Source organism: Geospiza fortis, unplaced genomic scaffold, assembly GCF_000277835.1.
Source record: "Geospiza fortis unplaced genomic scaffold, GeoFor_1.0 scaffold94, whole genome shotgun sequence".
In the NCBI taxonomy this organism is placed as follows: Eukaryota; Metazoa; Chordata; class Aves; order Passeriformes; family Thraupidae; genus Geospiza; species Geospiza fortis.
The window spans coordinates 1,511,050-1,535,030 of record NW_005054394.1 but is presented as its reverse complement, the minus strand read 5'-3'; the positions used below and the strand labels follow the sequence as shown (position 1 = coordinate 1,535,030).

The 23,981-nt window shown below is 36.6% G+C and overlaps 1 protein-coding gene across 1 annotated transcript in view; it reads left to right on the top strand.

Annotated features, from left to right (window-relative positions):
* Positions 1-23,981, top strand: part of ZFAT (zinc finger and AT-hook domain containing) — a 66,984-nt gene that overhangs the window by 39,932 nt on the left and 3,071 nt on the right. Inside the window, exons 10-14 of the mRNA XM_005425715.3 lie at positions 2,394-2,482; positions 5,042-5,180; positions 10,961-11,079; positions 12,480-12,606; positions 14,677-14,807. Of these exons, the coding sequence (XP_005425772.1) occupies positions 2,394-2,482; positions 5,042-5,180; positions 10,961-11,079; positions 12,480-12,606; positions 14,677-14,807 (605 nt within the window). The remainder of the gene's footprint in view (positions 1-2,393; positions 2,483-5,041; positions 5,181-10,960; positions 11,080-12,479; positions 12,607-14,676; positions 14,808-23,981) is intronic.

Here is a 23,981-nt window from a genome sequence, read left to right as displayed (position 1 = left end):
CATTTTTAGAATATATTTGAAGTTTCTGTGTCAGAGATATTTTTTAATGCTTATGTATGTGTGTTCAAGTGGAAGAAACAATCCTTTTTACACTGATATGCTACATCCTACAGGAAGATTATAGTTATTGTTTTATTACCAAATTATTGCAGAAATGCTGTGTGTTGGTAAATCACTTGTTATTCAAAAAGTACTTTCCAGTATTTTGAAGTAACTTGATCAGTACCAAGTAGGTCTGGCATATGCATCTAAGCTTCATATGTGAGAATCAAGATTTTACTTACCAAATGCAAACCTCAGCTGATTTCTTCCTAGGAGAAGGAGGCAAGTTGTTTTATTTAAAAGAAAATAAAATTTCAAGCATGATCAGTCTATAAAGAAAAATAAAAAGGTATCTTTCTATGGCCCTGTAAAAAAAAAATCACTTCATGGGGTTTCATTTCAAAACCTTTCTGTTTTGTTTTCACCGTCTGGCGTGATCAAATAGGGAAATTCAGCAATGAAAGTTGAATTTGTTTTCACCTGTGTGCTACTTGGATTTCTTGAACAAATCTATGTGTGTATAAGTCATTACTGCAGTTCATCTGAGGCTGCTTTGGAATTTAGTGTTGTTAAGAACAGCACTATAGTTGAGCAGGATCTAACCATGTCTGGATTGGGTTTAAAAGTGTGAAGTTAGCTTTAAACATTCAAATCCACATGAGGAACTGTGTGCTTTTATAAGTTACTGCTAGGTCAGGCTGAAACCTTGGCTCTAGAGGCATTGTTATTGCCAGGAGCCTTCTTTATCTGGCTTCAAACTCATCATCTTCTGGAATAACTCCAGTGACTTCTAGTGGAAAGTGTCCCAACCATAACAGGGTGATGGGGGCTGGAACAAGATGACCTTTAAGGTCCCTTCCAACCCAAACCATGTTTTCCTTTTTGGTAAACCTCCATTTTTGACTGGTACAAATAAATCCAAGACTTAGGCTCTTTTGCTTTGCTTTTCACACTTCCAGAACTGTTCCAGGAAATTCCCAGTACCTTTGGAAGTTGAGTTTTGCCACTGTCTCCAGTGGAAGCAGGATCTTGCTGTCTGTGGAGTCTTAAATAATTTTCCTCACTAAGTCCGCCCCAGCAAACTTTTCATGCATTTCAAACTCTTGTGAAAAAGGACATTTGTCACCAGGAATGTGGTTTGTCAGGGGACATTCAGCATTCTGAGTGACAGTTTCTCTTTGCCCAGTGTCCCTTGCTGTAGTGACAGCACTGCAGAAGTTCTTAGCAGCACCCATCTAGTGTTCTTCAGTTATTTCACAAATAAGTGAATTTGAAAGCTGTTTCACTGTTTATGAGTCTTGTCTTCCTGACTTACGAATCCAAGCAATCTTTGTTCAAATATTGGAGCCCTGCGAGGTCAGTTTAAGTCGTGGAATATAAAGTAGTTTTGTGTCTGATTTATTCTTTTCCAGAAGACAGACTTCTCAAGAGTGACATGATAACAAGCAGTTCTGTAGTCCAGGGTCATTACTGCTTGTGGGTAGAAGTAAACCAGAAAGCCTGATTTTCATTATTTTATTTATATACCAGAAGGTGCTTCTTAGCTGTGTTTTATAGAAACTTTCACAAAAATGCTTTTACCTTTTTCATCAGCATCTGGAATCTAAGAAACTCCATCTCTTTGTGATAATACAGAACTTTATCTATTCTACTTCTACTTTACCTTTTGATTCTTTTACTTTTGGAATAGTTTTTAGCATCCTTTTTCCACATCATTCAAATACAATTTGCCAGCTGAGCACATTTAATTCAGGAATGAAGTCCTTCAGTATTTAATGCACTTTGTAATTTGGCTGCAGGTAGCAGGACTGATAGAATCTTAGAGGCAAAATAAGGAGAAAGAGAGTGTGAAACCCAGAGAATAAAAGGAAGGAAATTGTGTTCATTTAAATCATAAAGGAAAAAAATAGATTAATGAGAGAGACTGCTTTGAGGGGAAAATGTATTTGAATCATAGCAATTCAGTGCCTGGAACAGAAATAACTAAACCCATGTGAACAAGATCAAACATTTGTGTTTTAAGGATTTCCAAGTGTGCTTTACAAACAGCAAATAGCTGTGCTTGCAGTTATAAATAATGGATTTCCTTCTTCCATTTAGGGTGCACCATAACAATTCTTTTTCTTTTTTCCCAAGTGACTATCCCAGGAGAATCCAGAGCATTTAATGCTTATAATTTAAAGATTGCACTCGAGCCTTTTTTCCTCCCTTTGCAGACCAAGTGCCAGGCTTCTCTTATTGTTCATTGTTCATTCTTAGCATTTGAGAATTTATCTTAATAAGGAAACAGAATCAGTAGTTTTCTGAAGTTAAATAGAAAAAAATTATTCCATTTGCTATTCCCATTGCAGGAAAGCAGTTTAAATGCACAGTATGTGACTATACAGCTGCCCAGAAACCACAGCTCCTACGTCATATGGAACAACATGTCTCTTTCAAGGTAAGAACACATATAAAACATGCTTGAAGTGATTAGGAAATACACAGAACTTTAGATAACAGTAATAAAACTGGCACATTTTCTTGTTTGATGACAATTGACAGTATATAAACATTTTAATATTTTGGAAATTTTGACTTTGTATTCAGACTTTTGAGATAGGGTTATTTTGTTCATGGCCAATTTGTAATTACTAGTTTTAATTGACAAAAATGTCTGTATTTTGCAATATGAAACAAATTTATTTGGTTTGATTATCAGTCCTTGAGTGAGTGAATCTAATATATACCTTAAAATGTCCCAGGGAGGTATGAAAGCAAATCCCTTCTATCACTGTTCATTGCCCACCTAAATTTTCCCTGAAATTTGCCAGTTTCTTGTACTACAGATGAGTTCATATACTTAAAGAAAATGGAAGAGAATTAATTTTAAAAGACCCCATTTATCTGAAACATGCATTGGAAAGAGTTCTGAAAATTGTTCATGTTTCTGTGAAGTATTTAGATTAGAGATACAGTTTATTTTAATAAATGGTAGTATGTTTTTATTTCTAAATTTCACATTGGTTCTCCATGTGATAGGTCCTAATGTAATGTATTGTGAAATGTTATATTCAGTAAATAGGAATTATACTGGTTCCTTTTCCAGAAAATACAGTATTTTTTATTTAAGAAAATGTTGTTTTTAATGTGAGGCTTTATCTTAACAGTGAACATATTTCTTATTGAAAACATGATACTATTTTCATATGTAACATCTTTCATTATCTAACAGATCATTCTTAACAAGTACTATAAAGCAGCAAGGCAAGCAGTCTTTTCAATGATGGTTTAAGCTTTGCAAGACAAAGCAAGTTATCTAAAGAGATTTTACATTTTGAAAAAACAATTTTTCTGTCTTAAGCATGTGGTTTTGCTCCAAACTTGCATTTTTTAAAATATTTTTTTTGTAAATGAAAATACATAATTTTCCTTTTTTGATGGCTAAAGTGATGAATGCACTCACAGTGCAGTTCTTGAAATGCAGCTGGTTCTGACCTTGGGATCTGCCTACATATAAGTGTGGAAATTCAGGACATTGTCAAGAGAACTGAACACTGGATTAGATCAATCAGGAGTATTTGTTTAGAGGAGTTAAAAGATGTTTGCCTCCTTCTAGGACAGTTGTTTTCATGCTTATCAGGCTCAGAGAAATGTCACTACTTATGTGACCTAATGATCCTTTAATCCATCATATTTCCCAGCTCCATGAATTTGCAAGCCTGCTATCCAATAGCAGGGAACATGCATGACTTACACAAGTGAGTGCTACAAGAGCACAGCAGTCTGTCTGCATTATTTTCTTTAAAAAATGACAGTTTCAGCAATAGAAGGAGAGTACCCATCTCTGAAATATTGAGTAGCTGAATTTTGCAGTACCCTCTGAAGCATAAGGTTAAGGGAGTCTGAACATCACTTTTCTTCCTTATTTTTGCTATTTGGAACCTGAAGGAAGATCATGAGCAGTGAGCTTAGGAGAGTGTTCTAATCAATGTACCCTGACTGCAGACATTTCCCTGCTTTAAATTCAGCTCCTGGATGAACATTTCTGTACCAACCATTTTCTGCTGAGGAGCTTTAGGTGGGACTGCTGTGCATGAAACATTTTCCATCCTATTCTGAGGTACTTGACTTTTCCCTGAGGACTTCAGTCAACATCTGCCTGCTTTTACCAGAAGCTAATGCTTGTGTCAAGCTCCCTATAACTGTGATACATCTCAGTCAGAAAGTTATTATCAAAGGTTAACTTTAGGCTCAAATGTTTGCTTTCCTAATTTTTTTTTCTTTAGGAATTTGTCTCTCTGTCAGTTGAAGAGAGATGTATTCTTAAAAAATTAATTAATTTAGTTGCCAGTCAGCTCACCAAATGGTCAGAGAAATGCAAATGCCAGGGAAAGGTGAAAGAAAAGGGAAAAGTAAAAAGGGAAAAAGTTAAAAGGGAAAAGTAAAAAAGGAAAGGAAAGGAAAGGAAAGGAAAGGAAAGGAAAGGAAAGGAAAGGAAAAAAAAGGAAAGGAAAGGAAAGGAAAGGAAAGGAAAGGAAAGGAAAGGAAAGGAAAGGAAAGGAAAGGAAAGGAAAGGAAAGGAAAGGAAAGGAAAGGAAAGGAAACCTGTTAAATTAGATTGGCTGTACAATCATGTTGTACTTTCAGTTATTTTAGTTGTCTTGCTGCCCTTTGTCAGACCAAAGCTCACAGCAGCTGGGACATTTCATAGTAGAGAGTCTCCACAAGGTCAGACCTATTATCATCAATTATAAAAACACACAATGTACTGAATTACAACAACTGGGTAATAATCTTATAATAGTGAGAGTATTTGTTGTTTTGCACATAATAAAAATTACCAAATTTAGGTAATTTTTAGTTACAGTTTCAATTTATTTTGAATTTTCGAGAGTTCCCTTGAGAGATGCCCAAGCCAGAAATGAGCATGGTTTCTTGGGATCAAAACACTGCAGCTTAGACCAGTATCCTGGAGAGGTGAGGAAGTACAGTCCAACATTTTCCTTTTTGCCCCCAGCCCTTCCGCTGTGCACACTGCCACTATTCCTGCAATATATCGGGGTCCCTGAAGAGGCATTACAACAGGAAGCATCCCAATGAAGAGTATGTCAATGCAGGCTCTGGGGAGCCTGCAGCTGAAGCTCTTATCCAACAAGGTACATCTCCACCAAATAAGATTTGTTGGTTTGGGGTTTTTTTGCTGAAGCAAATTTGGTGTGAAACTAAACTTTTGTGCAGTGTGTGCTCTTCAGTTTATTGGGTGCTATATGTTAAATCATTATTCCTTTTTAGTAATTCTGAAATGGCCACCTTTTACCCTTCATTCAGTGTCCTTTGTTCTTGGTTTTTAAGGGTGTGGGAACCAACGTTTTGTTTGACCTTGACTGTGCTATATGTTGTTGCATACATTTATCATTTACACTTCTTTGTCTCTTTTTGTAAGTCAACTATCACTGCATGTTGAAATGAATGATAAATTTCTACCATTCTGCTCATAAATTTCTGTGACAATTCTGCAAGGTTGAACTCAAGGTAAAATTGAGCAAACATAAGGAAAGAGACTGAAGAGTAAATGGCAGCAAATTATTCCCCCACTAAAAAAATCTGGGGAGAAAAGAGAGTACAAGTAAAACAGCTTAGGAATTGTTATGCTCAGAATGTTGTTTATGGGCAAAGGAAGCACACCTTGTCTATGTAAGTAAGCCAGGAATTTATTAGTAGTATAACAGAAATCACCACAGTCTAATTTAGGATTAGTCTGACTCCCATAAGTAGCTTTGCTGTTGCACACTGGGTAGATGAACCAAAGCAAACAACTGATTATACAGTCAGGTACATTTATGGGTGTAAAGCTCCTTCAGTTCTAGTGCCTGGTGTGAGGAATATTGAGCAAGAAGAGGAGAAAGCCAGATTAAGTATTAAATTGTGTGGAAAATATTTTAATTCTTGGTAAAATTAAGTTTCCTTCTTTGTTATAATTTTAGAAAGTGTTTTCCCTGTTTTTTAGTAGACGCTACCAACAGTTTCATCTTTTGGAATCTTCAGTTTCTGATTTTGTTGAAGGGAATAGAGAGCAAAATAATGCTGTTGTATTAGATAATGAATTAAATGTAATTCTTCTAAGGTTACATTGTTTCTAAATGCTATTTCAAATCATTAGTCTAACACATAACATTTGTCTATTGAAGGCATTAATCCTTGTTAAAATACTGAAATCATGACACAGAGAAAGATAACTCATTTGGAGACTCTCCCTTCAAACTTGCTCTATAAGAGGGAAATGTATAACTACAATAAGTAATCTGAGTCTGTGTTGGTTTTATATAACATTTCGTTGTTTCCTTTTGTCAAAAAAAATCCCCAGCCAAATAATTTTCAAAGTAAATATCTATAACAGAGTAGGAATATATAGTATCATTTTATGATTATTTTCACAGGCATACAAGTCCATGGGGAACCTGCAGTTGTTTTAAAGAAGTAATATTTGCTTGGTCAGTACTCAGAGCCTCTATTTTGTAGTCGCCCAGATGAAGGGAAAACTCTTCACTATGGGGAGCTTTGTTTAACTTTCCAAATATCTGAGCACTGCAAGGAATTATTTGTCTGTAGCTACTTTTAAGAATAGATATGAGAGAATGAATTCTCCTAGTATAAATTAGGGATCATACTTGCAATGTTTGGAACAAAGAAAATTAATCTTACACTGATTAGGCTTTCCTTCCCCTTTGGGAACCAGATAAATGCATCTCTGAAGGTAATTCTTTTCCACTGAAACAAAAGAACTGTAAAGTTGTTGAGATGCAAGAATAGCCTTAAAATGGAGATGAGAGAGAAGAGTCTTTCACTTTTTCCTGTGGTGGATATCCTTTTCCCACCACACTGGAACACTGGACAGGATGAAATTTAACAAGGTCAAATGTCAGCTTCTGCCCCCAGGGTGGAGCAATGCCTGGCACCAGTCTGAGCGGGGACATCAGCCCTGCAGACAGGGATCTGGGTGGCAGCAGCTCTCCAGGAGCCAGCAGTGAGCCCTGGCAGCCCAGAGGGCAAATCCCATCCTGGGCTGCATTAAGCCATTAAACACAGCACGAGCAGCAGGGAAAAGAGAGGATTATCCTGCTGTGCTCAGGGCTGGGATCACCAGGTGAGGATGTGAAGGTTCATGACTGTATCCAGAGGGTAACAAAGATGGTGGTGGGGCTGGAAGTGATGTCCTGTGAGGAGCACCTGAGGGCTCTGGGCTTGCCTGCTTTGGAGGAGGCTCAGGGGTGACCTCATTGCTCTCTGACAGCTTCCTGAGGGGGGAAAGGGAGAGGGAGGTGCTGAGCTCTTCTCCTTGGGATCCAGTGATAGAACATGTTGGAATGGTTCAAAACTGTGCCTGGGAGGTTTAGACTGGACATTAGAAAGCATTTCTTTACTGAGGGGGTGGTCAAACAGTGGAAGAGGCTTCCCAGAGAGGTGATCAATGCCTGAAGGCTGTCAGTGTTTAAGGGGCATTTGGGCGATGTCCTTAACAGCAGTTTTAGCTTTTGGTCACCCCTGAACTGGTCAGGCAGTTGGACTGGGTGGTCCTTGTAGGTCTCTCACAACTGAAACAGCCTTTTCTGTTCTTTCCATCTCTGTGTTTGTATCCTTCTTTCTCTTCCTCTCCTTACACAGCATTTATATTTCCTGTGCTGACAGTAGTGCTGTGCCCGTTTTCCACATTCACCTGTGGAAAAGTCAGGCATTTTAGAGTAGTAATGAGGCATCAAATCCATGTAGGAGCTATGAAGTCAGTGTCTCTTCTCAGGGCTCTGTAATGAAGAAAGCTATATTAATAGGTGTGATTCCCCACATGCAGCTTCCTTTGCCAACTCAATTTCCTGTTCTGTGATGCATCAGATGTATCTTGCACCTGGGCTCCAAATAAGGCCAGAGATTCCTTATCATGCTATAGAAACATCAATTTTTCTCACTGTGTTGGTATCTCACTGGGGGGAGAATTGTTCCTGGTGGGAGACATTTGCATTTGGAAGTGATAAACATGAATCCTATTGAAGTTAATGAAAGTTTTCCCGATTTGGAAATCAGAGTGTTTTCTGTATTTGGTTCACACAGCACAAACAGATTACTGTGGACACATTCTGCAGTATGACAAGTCATATTTGTCCTATATGGTCATACAAGGTAATAGATGTTAGAAATAAATTCTTTACTGTGAGGTACTGGAACAAATTACCCAGATAAATTGTGGATGCCCCATGCCTGGAAGTGTTCAAGGCCAGGTTGGATGGGGCCCTGAGCAGCTTGGTCTGGTGGAAGGTGTCCCTGCCAGTTGGCACAGGGATGGAACAAGATGATCTTTAAGGTCCCTTCCAACCCAAATCTTTGGATGATTCTGTGGGTTTCTGAGCTGCTTGGGCCAGAAGTTGCACCTTGCTGTCTGACAAGCTTCTATTTAGTTTCAATTACTGTATTCATAGATCTGAAAAGCAATTTTGGAAAATTATTCATGTATTCATATAAAGGAAAAAGACCTTTCAGGCTTGATATTAAACAAATCCTTTGAAATGAAGGGACTATAGATGAAAAGGAAAAGGAGAGACTACCAGCAAGCAAAAAGGCTTGAAAGAAATTGAGAGGGGAAAGTAACAAAGATTAATATCTAATAAAAGCTGTCTATATCTATTTGTATTGTATTCTACTTTTTCTAAGCTACTTACTGAGCCCAGAGTGAATTGCCTCACACTTGCTCATCTCCTCTACTCTCAGTTGGTTTTTGACTGCATTGCAGGCACTGCAAATAAACTTAATTGGAAATATTTATATGAATGTAGACTGCTGGACTGTACCCAAGATTCCTAGAATGAGCTTATAAATAAATGAATGATTCATAGAAGAGGGACTGTGTTCATTGGAGTAACTGCATTGCCAAGGATAGACAGCAGTATTTCTGGGCTTGTGGTTAGAACTTGGAATCACCCAGGATCAGGGAAATGCTTGGGATTTTTCAGGGAGTGTGTGTGTTTCTTTGTTTAAGTAGAAGTCTATGATCTGACATTTATTTTAGTATTATAAAGTAATAAAGGAAAACAAACAGCATAAGAATTTGATATATTCTGTAAAGGTGGCAAGAATATTATGCATTACCCACAAGTTTTTCTGCAAGGCCCTGTCTATGTGCTCATTTGATGGCTTATTTTATAGTTGCATTTGCTTTATGCTGGGTGAGTCACATACAATTTTTCCCAAATTTGTTTCTTTTCTCCTCACTGATACTCCCTCCCATCCATAAACATTTTGTTTACATGTCTGAGAGACAGATTTTGGTTTGTGTTTGTGCAGCTGCTTATGCAAGCCATAGATGAGGATCCAGTTGTGGCCTCAGTGTTCTGTTTTACAGCTCTCATCACATGCTGTCTCTATACAGAAATGAGAATGGTCTTGTGGAGATTTTAGGTCAATAAATTAAAAAGAGCACATGTCAATGGAAGAAAGTTGTGGAGCTATGTAAGACCTGCCTGCAGTATTTTGTTGCAAATATCAGTTTTGTTATTGAAAGTAGTAAAGATATGTAATTCATAGACACTCTATGTTACCCATTATTCTAAAAAATTATCTAGAAATTAATTTTTCTGAGCTTCCATATCAAGTCACTGATATGGAGTTATATATTACCATTTTTTTTATTCTATGCCTCTATTACATCTTATTTAATTAAACTCATAATGGCAAAAGTTAAAGATTTAATTTAGCTGGTGTGTGGTTACAATAATTTTGATATCAAACTAATGCAGAAAAGTGTTCACTGCTCCACAGCAATGTGTTTTTTCCTAATACTACAGCTTGGTATGAAATTAATGTGTAATTTCATTTTCTGTAACTGATAATATTATCTTATCTATTCTAATGTGATCTTTTTGAGTTTCCCTTAGTAAAAATGCTTCAGTTTTGCTTAGAGATGGAATATTCTAACAGTGAAGTTTGGTAAAGATTTAGCAAGGAAGAGGGTTAGTGTAGTAACAATAAGTGTCGATGAAATTACCCTAGAGGCTGGATGTAGTTACCTTCTGTTTTATCAAAATAAAAATTTTGTTTCTTTTCACCTGGTTACCATATGGTAGCTTCCCATTAATGTAAAATGGGTTTTTTTTTCCTAATTGCCTTGCTCATAAAGGACTGTGCAACCAGGTCTTGGCTTATATCCAGCTTCTGTGGGTGTGTTTGATGTGTTTGATTCCTTGGAAAATGATGTGGAGTCAGGCTTGTGGTAGCACAGTTCCTGCTATTAGATTTGTTACAGTGAGTTCTGGCCACCTAATGCAACAATTTATCACATGCAGGTTGTTCTTGTTCTCTTTAGTCAATAGAGGGGGGAAAAAAAGAAATACTTATTTGCATAATTACAAGCAAGTGAGATCTGACATTTGACCAAACGACTTTCATAAGCAAAGGAAGTAAAAGCTCTTTAATCTCATATAAAAAATTGGATTCTCATGATTTTATTATGCTTAGATTTTTACCTGTAATGCTGCACACTCACACATTAAACATTGTGCTAACTTCTTGCTATGCATCATTTTGTAGACAGAAAATTTATTTACAGTTTGCATGTTAACATAAAACTCAAGAGCAAAGATATTTGGGTAAAGAGAATATTACATTGTAAATGCTTCCTAGTTTACTTTGATAATGTAAAAAAAAAACAATGTTTGTTTTGAAACTTGAGAAAATTAGAACAGCTGTATTAGAGAAGACACATTTAAAAAATACTGCTGAAGTATGGCACTGATGTGTATGTTAAATATTAACATATTTCAAATGGCTAAAAGAAAACATTTTACAGTTACATGGCTTGATTGACATGGGGTCAAATTAAGTAGATTGTTCCTGTGTTGAAAAAGAATTTATATGAAAATAACTCAAAGAATTTATTTGTATTTTCTTGTAGGTGGCATTAAGTGTCCTGTTTGCAGCTTTGTGTACGGTACAAAATGGGAGTTCAACAGACATCTTAAAAACAAGCATGGAATGAAGTTGGTGGAGAATGATGGGGAGACCAAATGGGAGGTAAATCAAAATAACAATGGCTTTGACCCTAAGATTTTTTAAAATTCTGGGGAGAAAAGTAAGGATAAAAATAAAAAGTATGAAAAAATGTGGTTCTGACTTCATATAAGATCAGAAGGTCATGGGATCTTATCTTTGCTTGAATGCATGCCTTACTAGTTAAATTTGAATATATGGTAGGGTTAACAACCTTGTAAATGCTTATTTTTGCATTTTAGGATTCTAGTCCTCTGTTTGCAGCAGAAAGAGTGAAAGCTTTAAAAAAATAGTGAAATTGAAAAACTTACTGCATTTTGTAATATGCTGAATATTCACTGGTGTTAACTGTAAGATGAGCAAAGCTGCAGAAAAAAGCTCTATCTTGGTCCAGAGAAGGCTACAATCTAGAAAACTGAATTTTTTAATTGACCAGCTGAAAAAATTATAATGTTATGCAGAGTAAGTCTTCAATGATATGTTCTGTGTTTTCAGCTTCAATCCTGGAGATGCAGTATTGATGGGAAAACCACAGATTTAGACACTTTCATTAAAAAATTATGGTTGGCCAGTGGAGTGTGTTCCACTGCCCAAGCAGGCTGATTTTGATACCCAGTGAGAGGAAAAAGCCAGCAGTCAACTGCAGCTGGCTGACCCCCACAGTTTGAGGCCTCTTTTGCTAAATTTCAGTCCGGCCCCCCTCACAAATCTATTGCCTGATTTGGAAGAAGAGCTGACCTGCAGGTCTTGTCTAACAGTTACTGAGTATCCACACACGGAAGGATAAGTCTTTGAAAAACACTGGAGTAGGTTCTGTTTGGACAGCTGTTCAAAGTAGGACAAGCATTTTAAAATGTAACCCTTCAAAGTCTTTTATCCATATTCCAAATGATTCTCTGTACACTTTCCCTGTAGCTGCCCAAAGCTGGAAAAATAAGGGGACATCCTGGGTGCAAGAATGACTCTGTTGCTGAATTGGCTGTAAAGAAAGAATCCCATCAGAACAGAAATATATATTGACAGCTTGTCTTGAAAAAAAAGTAGTTTGTGGAAAGAATAACTTTTCTGAAGCAAAATGCCATTTTTTTCAAGCTTCTGAGGTGTTTTAGCAGTTCTGCATTATAAATTAATTTTGCTCAAAAGACCTTTGCTAAACCCTGGTACAGTACAAGTCTGTTGTTAGTTTTAAGATAACTGTGCAACAAAAATAAGGTCAAGATAACTTTGCATCCTTAAAGCAACTTTTGAAGTAGAATCCAGAACACTGTGGAATGATTATCCTGTCTCCCATGTAACACTCTTCTTGAATTCTGTTTCACCCAGTATAGCTCTTGTTACAGAATTTGTTGTCCAAACTCATTCCTTATTGCTGTTAAATCACTGAAATGAGATTATTCATGCCTTGGCTGGATTTTGTTTCCAAGTTAACTGCTGAGGTTTCTGAAGAAGCATCCACTCAGTATCTCCATATCACAGAGGCTGGAGAAGATGTCCAAGGCACTCAAGCTGCTGTGGCTGCATTACAGAACCTCAGATACACTTCTGAGAACAGTAAGTTACCTTTTTCTTAGGTTGGAACACAAACACACCTTTTATTCCAAAATACCCAATTCTTTTGAGTGTATTGGGCAATATATGAGTTCCTGTAATCTCCTATTAAAAAATATGAAATAAGTAATCCAGAACTTACTTCTGGGGGGTTATATTTTCTTTAAGTATAAATGAGAAATTATAATTCATTATGAATTCCTATATCCTAAAGTCATTAATACTTATCAATGCCTGTTTTGTACTTTATTATTAGCTGTGTGGAATTTCCTGCCTATATTATTAAATATGCTGTGAAATTAGCTATCTTCGCAGAGTAGATGGTGTGTATCTAATGACAATTCTCTGGCTATTATTTTTCTCCCTCTCTGGCTTTAGTCAGCAAGACTGCAGGAGTGACATGGTGGAATAGCTCATTTACCAGGTTCCCAAGACAGCGCTAACAATCTCAATTTTGGTGGTACACAAAACTAAGTGAGCTATTCTGTATCAGATTGAGAAGGAAAAGAGTAGTATTAGATAATGTCTGCCAAGTGATAAATAACAAAAGCCAGGAGAAACGAAAAAAATGCCCAGATTTCTGAGAGTGTAAAAACACTAGAGATAATGTAGGTGTTCTTAGGTGGTTTTTTTAAAATTTTTTTAAATACATATAAATAAATGCCCTGGTTATGAGAAGACAGCATTTTACAATTGTTTATCATCATAGTCTTTATAGTTCACAATGCAGATATATGTCAAAAACTCTCAGTTTTTATGGATTTTCCAAGCGTGTTGCAATTAAATTACATTACTGCCAGTTTCTGTATATTACTTTTAATGAGTTGAGATTCTGAATAAGTGAAAACTTCTGGAGAACTTTTTTTAAACTTCTTCATATCTAAACTAAAATAAATATTTTCATGGAATGTACTGTAGTCTTTATTTTAAGCATGAAGCTATAATTTTTTGAGTAATCTTCTTTTAAGAGCATCCAACTTCAGGTACTCTTCCAGCATATTCCCTCTTAGTATAAAAACAGTAGTATCCTGTCTAAAGGCACTTTTATAGTTAAAAAAACCCAAAGCAAGCAAACCTTTTTCAGTACTCAGGTACACTTGTTTCTTACACAAATAACAAAATATAACTACTTTCTATTTGAAATTAAATTATCTGACCTAGACTAGTAATATGATCACAGTACCAACCTCAGTTTAAAAGAGCTTAAGTTAGGAAGTTATATTTATTCTATTTTCTATCTTTTTTTTCTATTTCTGACAGTGATTAAAGCAAATATAAGGCAGCTTTACATGGCCCTGACAGTTTCTTTCCCTGTCTGACATCTCCCTCATGCTGACAGTGGGCATGTAGGAATGGTGGGCCATTGGTGGGAATTTGTATTCCTGCATAACAAAAACCATTTTTCTGCATTCAGGTCTTTCGCACCTTGTGAAAAGTGAGAGTACAACTATTTTATTTGGGATTTTTTGTAAACATCCCTTTCCTTTGGCACGGCTGCGCACACCAGAGAATTTTTATAAAAGGACAGACATGTTCTGATCCAGTGTTTATAAAGTGATCAGTATGAGTTTTCCCAAACAATTACCCTTTTCCTTCAGCAGGTTAGTGATAAAACTTCTTCATTTAGGTTGAGGGGTATTGCAGAGGACCAGACAGAGGGTAAACACAGGTTTCTAAAATACCAAATGGCTGTTATGGTTATAGGTATACAGGCAGGTTCTGTGTAAGGTGAATGTCTGGTAAATACACATTTGGATTTGTAATGTCTTGCAACTTCCTAATTTGCAGTTCCTGCTATGACTTGTGGCTGTGTTTCTTTATTCAGTGTATTTTAGATCTCTTTCAAATAGGCACAGAAGTGGTCAGTGTGACTGCACTTGCTGATTCATGCATTCCCTGGGCACATTTGTTTTGTGAATACTTCCCTGCCATAGATCTGTTACTAAAATGTCACATTATTGAGCTTTTTGAACTGAACCAACAGCACTGCAAGTCAGGGCTGTGCTGTTTGATTCTCATAGCTTCAGAACGGTTCTCCTGTGATGATCTTGTGGCTGCTGTCTTTTTGATAAGGTGAAAGACTGGATCCAGCAGCTGTAAACATCCTGCAGCAGATCATTGAGTTGGGTTCAGAGTCCCACGATGCCACTGCAGTGGCTTCTGTCGTTACCATGGCACCTGGCACGGTGACAGTGGTGAAGCAGGTAAGAGCTCCTTTTTTCTCTAAACCAGCCACATTCAATTTTCATATATTCACTGTGAAATGGGTGTTACTTAGCAAGAGAAAAATTTTAAATGATCAGTCCAGACTCATAGAGAACTTTTCCTGATTTTTCACTGGGTGTTGTGTGTATGGGTGTTTAAATGCCCAAGCATGTACATGTTTATATATATACACATATATCTTTATAGATCTAAAAATGTATATAGTATTGTATGTTTTATAGTTTTTATAGTTTTTGAATGAATAAATACACCTATATCTGTATGTAGATATGTGTGTGAAAATACAGCTTTTTTATAGCAGGTGTTTTCAGGCTTTGTAAAATTACGTACTTATATTTTGTGCAGACACTTAATGCCATTGTCATCTAAAAGATTCAGGTGGTCCTTGATGCAGCAAGCAAAAGGAAATAATTTTCAATTTGAGGTGCCTGTTGGGTTCAAACATCAAGGCTTTTGCTCAGTATTTCCTCCTCACAGGTGTCTGCTAATTTCCATTTTTCATTCTCCTCTCAGTGTTCTTTAAACTCTGCTCATTCCTTCTCTTTCAGCACAGCTCTTTGCTTATCCCTTTCCCCACTGATTCACTGGGGTCTCTGCACTCAGTGGTTGACAGGTGAGGGAAGGAAGGTACATGTGAAATTTTAACTTCTCAAAGAGTTTAAGTAACTCTTTTTATTTAAATGGACCAGAACTGATTATTCTGAGTGCTGAAACTAACTTTTGAGTTCAGCATTTTTTGTAGTGTTTTGAACATTGAGTTCATGAGAGCTCCACAAAATGTGAAGTTCATGGTCTGTGAAGTACTTGGATAATTCCTAAGCTTACTGCCCAAATGTCACAAAAACAAGGCAGAATTTGAAGCCAGAGCATTTTCAGATTTCTTTTGTAATACTTAACAGGTATTTTGAGTAGAAAGTATGTAAGAGTTTAGGGCTTTTTTGTAGAGTAACATACCCAAACTTGAAAGCTAAATTTAGTCACTCAGAGACAGTGTGGTCCAATTATGTGCAAGTTTCAAAAAACCTTTTATAGTACAGCCACTATCAACATGCATGCTGTGCTTTAGAGATTACCTGTTTAGGAGTTGAATGCAGTATTAGTAATTGGTGTTTGTCAATATTATTGAAATTAGTTCTTCCCTAAAGAAGCTCATCTTTTGAGGCTGTTGTACTAAAGGTATAGGAGTAAGTGGCTGCTGAAGGAGAGCTGCCTAGAGAATGTTTTGATATCTGAGTGTTAAACTTTAAATATACAGGTATTAACTCTGATCAATATCTGAGTCATCATAAAATCTATTGACTTCTTTGTTGGACACTGAATTTACTGGTAACTTTTTCTAAGTAAATATTTCTATTCCAAATTAATTTTCTTCTTCACTTTTCAATCCATATTTCTAGCCTTTTGAGTTTGCAGACTGCTAAGCCTTAATCACTTCTTTTTCCCTGTATACATCAGTGACTCTCAGTGATATCAAACTCTTACAAGCACCACTCCTGTATTAAATGAAATATTGAATTCTCAGAGCACAGAATCTCTTTGTTAATTTTCTTTTTATGTCCCCTACCCCCTCCCTTTGGAATCTTCTACATTTTTAAAATTTTTCTTTTTGTTTTTCTCTTTCCTTTTTTCTTTTATTTTTCTATAGAAATTGTTTTTTTGTCATAGTCTGGTCTGTTATACAGCTGTAGTTACTTTACAGCTCTTGTCTTCCAACCAGAAAATTGCTCCAGAGTTTCAGGCACACCCAATTTTAATCTGAGGGAAAGAAGTCTTTAAATGTTATTAGCTTGACTTTAATATTCCCCTATTAGAAACTGTCAGGTTTTTTCTTCAATGCTGAATTGCTTTCTGTGGGATATCCCTTATTTGTAGCTATGACTTGATTGGGTTTTAATTATCATAGGTTCCTAATTGTTAACCTTGAAGTGACCTTTAGATATGTTCATATTTCACTTTCCTACTGGAAAATGTATTCCACACTTTCTTCTGTGACCTTCAGCTTCTCTTGTGGATTGTGAGACAAAGAATTCATTCAGGGTGTCAGCAATCTATCAACATCATCTGTCACTGAATTTCCACTCCTGCTCTTTAATGGCCTCACAGAGTCCTTGCTTAGCAGCTTGGGTCCATTTTTTCTTTCCTTAACAACATTTATTGTAATTGTCCTGATTTTTATGCTGTTTGTTTTTTTCTTTTTCTCTAAGGACATACATTACCCATTTCTTAAATCAGTTCTTACTTTCAAGTCTCATTTTTAGCTAGCCCTTGCAAGTTTCCTTCATATTTCTCTTATTTGCACCAAGAAATTTCTTCTCATTCTAAACTACTAGAATGTTTCAAAGGGATTTTTTTCTTTTTGCTGTGAATGTTACACTATAGTGTTCTATTTTTGTCTCCTCTTTCCTCCCTGGAAATTTATTTCTCCCACAGCTGTCCTTGTCCTTACTTTTAACTCATAAAATTCCCATTTACACTTTATCCTTAAAATCTTGTATAAATCCAGCTGTGTCTCTCAGTAATGCTGCTATGCTCGTGCTTTAGCCTTTCCCTAACCTGTGTGCTCACATACCTTCAGTGTGCTGTGCTTGTAGAACTTCAGGTTAATGCAAGAATTTTGCCTCCAGAAACAAACTCTGTATTTATCCCTAAGTCCTTTTCAGCATCTTGGAAGATATCTGGTGTATTAATTAGGTCTAAATGGTGTAATTTTAAATTTGTTTTCTACTAGGTCACAGGAGATAAAGGATACCATGTTTGAGGGGTTCTTCTGTTAAATTATTGTTCTGCTTGTAGTTTTACTGCAAGTACACTAAATTATAAATACACATTATATTGGAGGTGAAGTCAAGATCAGATTGTCCTTCACAGCTCCTGAATTACATGTCAAGAACAAAATTTCAATTCTGACTTAGGAAACTTTTTATTTCTTGTTTATACGAATGATTATATTAAAGAAAAGGCTTTGACAACATAACAGTAACCAATTCCAGCCAGAATTGGGATTCAGCTTGCGATTTTAAACACCAAAATGCAAAGTTAGCCCTGCTTAGCTTGGATTATCTTTGGTAAATAGGAATCATTGCTGGCTCTGTTAGAGTCACGTGTATGAGACCTTTCCAAGGTTTTGTCTGGAGCCTGAAATTATTTTCTCTTAATTTTGCCTGTGAGTCAGTATACTAATCTGTTATCAAAGTTAATTTTTTCTAATTTGGGATAAATCCAGTTGTGTGAGCTCTGGAAATATGCAGCTGCTAAGGAATGTAATATAAATATCTCATCAAATGCCTGAGGGAAAAAAATTAGTAATGTGAAGTTTTACCAACATGATCTGAGACTGGCAAAAATCCCCTTTGAAGGTTTGATCACAGCGTGGCAGGAGAAGTCCATCCTTGTTCAGTTACTAGGGATCCACTCTGGATCTCTCTGTCAAAGAGCTGATGAAGATATTTCTTCATAGCAGGACATTTGAGTTGTTCTGCTCTGCTTAAAAGTGAAAAAGGTAGAAAGATGGGGAAAAGGAGAGAGAAAAGAGTGCTGAGTTTGAAGAACAGCTAGGAAAGAGGCTAATAAATGCATAGAAAAGCCAGGAATGCTCTTCATAGTGGATGGTAAATACAGGCAAGAGACTGGGGAGAAAGGAGTTTGGTGGGAAGAGCACATGGGAAGGTGAAGGGACTGGAGGGGTAAAACAGAACACTTCCCTTTCTGCGCATTCCGCTCTCTGTGTCCTGTTACAGATGTACTTTTGTCCTTGTGCCTTAGGGTGGAGATTGATTCATTTGGTTTTTTTGTTTATTTTACTAGAAGAGGCTGTTCAATCCATTATTTATAGGGGTGGACTATTTTCCTGGCTTACATGCCAAGCATGAGCAGTCAGGCCAGTATCACCCCCCCTTGATTTACAGTCTCTGCAGGCCTGTGCTCAAAGATTGGTTTTTCACACAAAGTCTGTGTGTTAACTAGAATAGAGATAGTGTTTCACTACAAACTGCCTTGATGTTTAGTTGTTTCTTTCAGATAGAATGTACATCAGACAAGGATATTAATTGTTCCATTAAAAAGTTTGTTCCAAGTTAAACATGTGTTTGATTTAAATACTGAGTTTCTTGTGAGGAAATATCAGCCTCATAAATGAACAACCCTCATATGTTATTTTTTGCAGAGGAGATTCTTTCAGTGTGTAGTGCTGTAAGTAACTCTCCAAGGAAACAATATTCAAAGTGCATATTCTTGGTTTCACAATATGTGAAGAGTATCCTTAAAAGCTTAGTTCCTGAATCCCTCAGTGCATTGACCAGAACATCAGAAGTGTTTTCTCTTCTTGGTCTGTGTCCATCAGCTCTAGTTTCTCTTCTAGTTGCTCTTCCATTTCTAGTGTTTGTTAGAAGGAATGTTCAATGGCAGCAAGATGCTACCTGATTTAATTAATTTATTTTTTTCATAAATGCAGTTTATTTCTTTTATCAGATCTCTTTGATGCAAAGAGTAGAAAGCATCAAATTTTTCATCAAATTACTGCTACAGAGCAGTAGAATTTTGGATTGCAAACCAAAGGTTTACATTGGTATGCACTGTAGTAACCAGTTAAATTTGGTTGCATGTTATCTCTTTTTCAGGGTTTTCCTCATTTAGATAGTGATGGACAAATTTGCTGGTAATTTGGTTTTTTCTTAGGCCTGTGATACTGCACTGGGTTTGTGTGCTCTAGAACCATCACTTATAGCTCTCTCTGAAGATGGCTGAGAAGTTTGTGTTAATCACTAATCATTATTATTAACCACCAAGGTGATTATATCAGCCTTTCTGCACAGTTGTTCATCAGAAGCCCACTTTATTTCTCAACTCTGTGGGATGTCTTTTCTATTTTTCAAGTCAGAGAGCTGATTTCCTCCTCAGGAACATTCTTGGGCCCTGCCTGCAGTGAATACCTAAATGGTGCCAATTTGTTCTGAATGATGACTCCTCTATGGTTTCCCATTTCAATCTTTTAGCTACAATGGTTGCCCAAGCCATCATTGTTTTATGCTTCAGTTAGCTCTGATAATCTTTTTTCTGACATTCAGAGCTTATGTTTTATCCCTTTTGTATTCTTTCAGAAAAAAACCTCAAAGATTACTTTCCTCTTCTTCTCATTGCCTTCTCTTATCCTGTTTACTTGATGTTCCTTTTTATGCCACATCAAACAAAATCTTGTTTTCCTTTCCTGGATTTTTTACTCCTTTCCAGCTTAGAGTACCATTTCTCATTAGCTGTAAAGATTTTGTCTCTACCTTTGCTCAGTCCATGAAGATTTAGTTACTTATTACTTTTTTCAAACAAACTTCTAATGCCTTCTTCCATATTGTGCTTAGTTGTGTGGATTTTTAATGAGGAGCAATTTGTACCTGATCGTCTTCTCTCAATTACTTGTCAAGAATATGATGGCAGCAATTATCTGTGAATAGGCTGTTGTATATTGACACCAGTGCCTGGCACACTGAACTACCACTGTCTCATTTATGTTTTACTCTCTCACCTCCCCTTTTCTAGGTCTGCTTGCTTTGTCTTGTTTTATGCTGAAATGATACTGAAATTATAAGGCCTTTGGGGCATGAACTTCTCTTTTCATGTAGCATAGCTGATACAATCCAGGTCCTGATCCAAAGCTACATAAATATTAACAATAAAGTGCAGTAGTTGGCTGCTGAATTCTCTTTCTTTTCCATCCACTCAGAAAGATGAGAGAGAACTGATGTTTTTACTACTTCCGTAGACTGAAGTGAAAGGTTAAATCTGTTTCTGAAAAGGATAGTAACCTTTTTTAAACTTAGACATAATGTGTTCTGGAGAATAAGTATATCAGCTATTGCAATAACTAAACAGATCTCTATCAGAAGATAACCAGAAAATATTGGATTTCCATTTGTGTCACCCTTTATTTTAGTTGCTTTTATCCTTTTATTCTGTGATCTCTTCAGGCTCCAGTAAAAACCTACCATGGTAAGTCACTTTCTTCAAAGTGACAGCAGTAGGAAGGCAGAGCAAAGATTATACATCAGCTCAAAGCAGATCACAGAAAAGAATTTTATAGCATAGCACATCTTCAAAAGTAAATACCTATTATTAGCATGGCTGTCACATCAGAGGCTGCTGAGCATTGTGCTTCAGCAGCACACCTTGTATTTCAGTCTGCTTGGATTGGTCCTGATGTGATGATGGGTGCTGGTGGTAATCTAGAAAATTTGCCAGTACAGGCAGTTATGTACATGTTGATTGTCAATTTTGTTGTTGCTTTAGAACACAGAGCAGTCTGATGCTTCCTGAGGCAGTAACAGCAATGGAAAGTTTTAAATGGGGCAAATGGGGCTGAGGCCTTTGTTTCCTCAGCCTTTGAGGAGTTCTCATCTCTGTAATGTACAGATAAAATCTCAGTCAAGATCACTGTCCTCTTAGAGCTCCTAAAACAATGGCAGTGTTGCCATTCTGCCTCAAAAGGAGGTGGGGTGACCCAGCATTTTGCCAGATGAGTGCCATGTCCAGCCACAGTCCCTATGTTGGGATATATTCAACCAGCCAATTGCTGTAACTTTTTAAAAATCTTCATCAACAGTATGGAGATTTGTTTGTCCCCTTGCTGTTTTTATTTTATGCAAAGCAACTCTTTCATACTCAAGCCTCTTATTATTCCAAAACCATTATGCACCAGATTGTCTTTGTTTTGTAGCTCATTATAGAGATTCAAATGATCAAATTACAGAGTTTTCTGTGTGTCTTTTTCACACAATATAACTGTATGTAAACCAGACCTGAGAAAGAGTTGAAATTATTCAAATGATGCTGAACAAAGCTTATGGGCACCAGTGTAAGCTGACACATCACATATCCAGGTGCTCTCTGTGATCTAAAATGCTTTCACTTTAATCCTTTCTGCAGATATTTTGTATATTTTCGTACTAATATTTTATGATACAAATAGGAGCATCTGCAGCCTAGTGTAAGGTTTTGGAAATCTGAAAGATCTCTGTGATTAACTTTTCTGCTTCATGGTGAACTGAAAAGCAGCATTCAATCTGAAATAAAGAGAGAGATTCCACTGAGGATTTGGGGACAGGCCCAGCAAAACTATTTTGAGCACAATGGACCTGGAACTCCTGCTGACTTCAAGTAAAATTGAAGATATAACAGTATTTCACAAAATGAGCTCTAGAGTAAGGAAAAGGCTTTAGCATCTTACTGCAAATATTTTTTCTTATTCCTTTTCAGGAAAGGAAAGAAGTATGTTTTCCTCAATGGCTTGAATTCATTTATTTCAAATTTAAAAATACTTTCTTATTTTGAGAGGAGATTCCTCTAAGAGAGACCCATTTGTAATGAATACTTCCATGTATTTGGATGGTCCTTGGATATGTAAATTAAGAACATTTGGAATTTAGAGATGTTGAGCTTCTTATGAAAACATAGTGGTGAAAGTCCCATTGGCTTTTGCGAGAGACAGATTTAGTTAATAAAGAATATTTATGCAGGTACTGACTTGATTTAATGTGCCAGCTGTGTGTGGCTTCAGCTCCTTGCTGGCATTCTTTAATGAAGGATAAGCAGACAGATGCTTTTCAGCTGACTCTCAAACAGAAAAGAGGTCTTGGATGCTGCTCTTCAGAAGATTTCAGAAGCCAATAAAGAGAATTGAGTGTGGTGACTTCGTTCATTCAGATGGCAGCTGTCCCACTGTTTCATCAATTTGAGGGATGTAAATTAACATTTTGAGATTATTCCCTGTGGAACAATCTAATAGGAACCAAGCAGAAGCATGTAAACATTGAACTGATTTGAAATGTAAATATCCCAAATAATGTGGTGATTTGTCAAACTAAAAGGATTACAGATAGCTGTCCAAAAAAGATACTGGAAGCTAGAAACACCAGAAATAAAGGCATTAGTTTTCTTTACCCTGCATGACAAGGGTAATAAACCCACATCAATAAAGTCAGGTAGGGAGTTTAAATTAACTTTCTTTATTGACCATTTTCATTTCAAAAGGATATAAAACTGAATAAGTATTAGATTGCTGCTATTGAATTGAATGAGATTCTGCTTTAGTTTCATTTTTGTGTCAACTATGCTTTATTTATTTTCCTCTCTTCATTATTTATGTACATTCACAAAGCTATATTTAAAATTATTTATGGGTTTTGATTTAGAGTGACAACAGTGAGATGCATCTCATACTGTGTTGTGCATTCTTGCAGCTCTTAGCAAATGCAGTGTAATTTTTCTGGCCTGAGGCATGTTGTCAGAAGGGTTATGTGTAGTGCACTAAAACAAGAGGGATTAGTGTATATTGCATAATTATAGGGCCACATTTTAGACACCCCTATTTCTGTATTTGTTTGAGCATCTCTAGCATCAAGGGCTGTAATTGTGAGCTGATTCATAACAAGCTGTGAGATCCTAATTATCTAACTATTTTAACTGCAGCTTCCTATCTGAATTCAGTGGTGATTAGACTTTTCATGGCCTGTTGCAATATTCATTAGTAGATCTTGTCTATGTCCTTAACTTCCACAGAGCTGACAGTGGAGCAAGTACCCTCAGGAAAGAGGAGAGGACAGTTATGAAAAGGGAGTTTGGGATAAGAATTCACTAAAGCTCAGTTGCTTTCAGTAGGATTTAGGGTTTTTTCAATAATTAAAAAATAAAAAAGGGAGCAGCAAGAGACACAAGTTTACAATTCTATGTTTTTTTTCATTATTTAGCTCCTTGCTTTTCAGAGAGAGGCTCAAGCTTCCGTTAGTGAGGGGTGAAAGGGCCTTATAAAAAGAGCAAGTGATTTTTGACAGATAAGGAAAGGACAAGGGGGGTTGTTTATAAACTCAAAAAGGAGAGACTTTGATTAGATGTTAGGAAGAAATTCTTTATTCAGAGGGTAGTGAGACATGGGAACAGATTGCCCAGAAAAGTTGTGGATGTCCCATCCCTGGGAGTGTTGGAGGCCAGGCTGGACAGGGAGTGGGAGGTGACCCTGCCCATGGCAGAGGGGTTGGAACTAGATCATCTCCAAGTTCCCTGTCAATCCAAACCATTCTGAGTCTATTACTCTTTGATTCTATGATACCTGCATTTTGAGACAACATAAATTGTTCTTTCTGAGGCTGGTTGCAAATTTTACTGTGTCA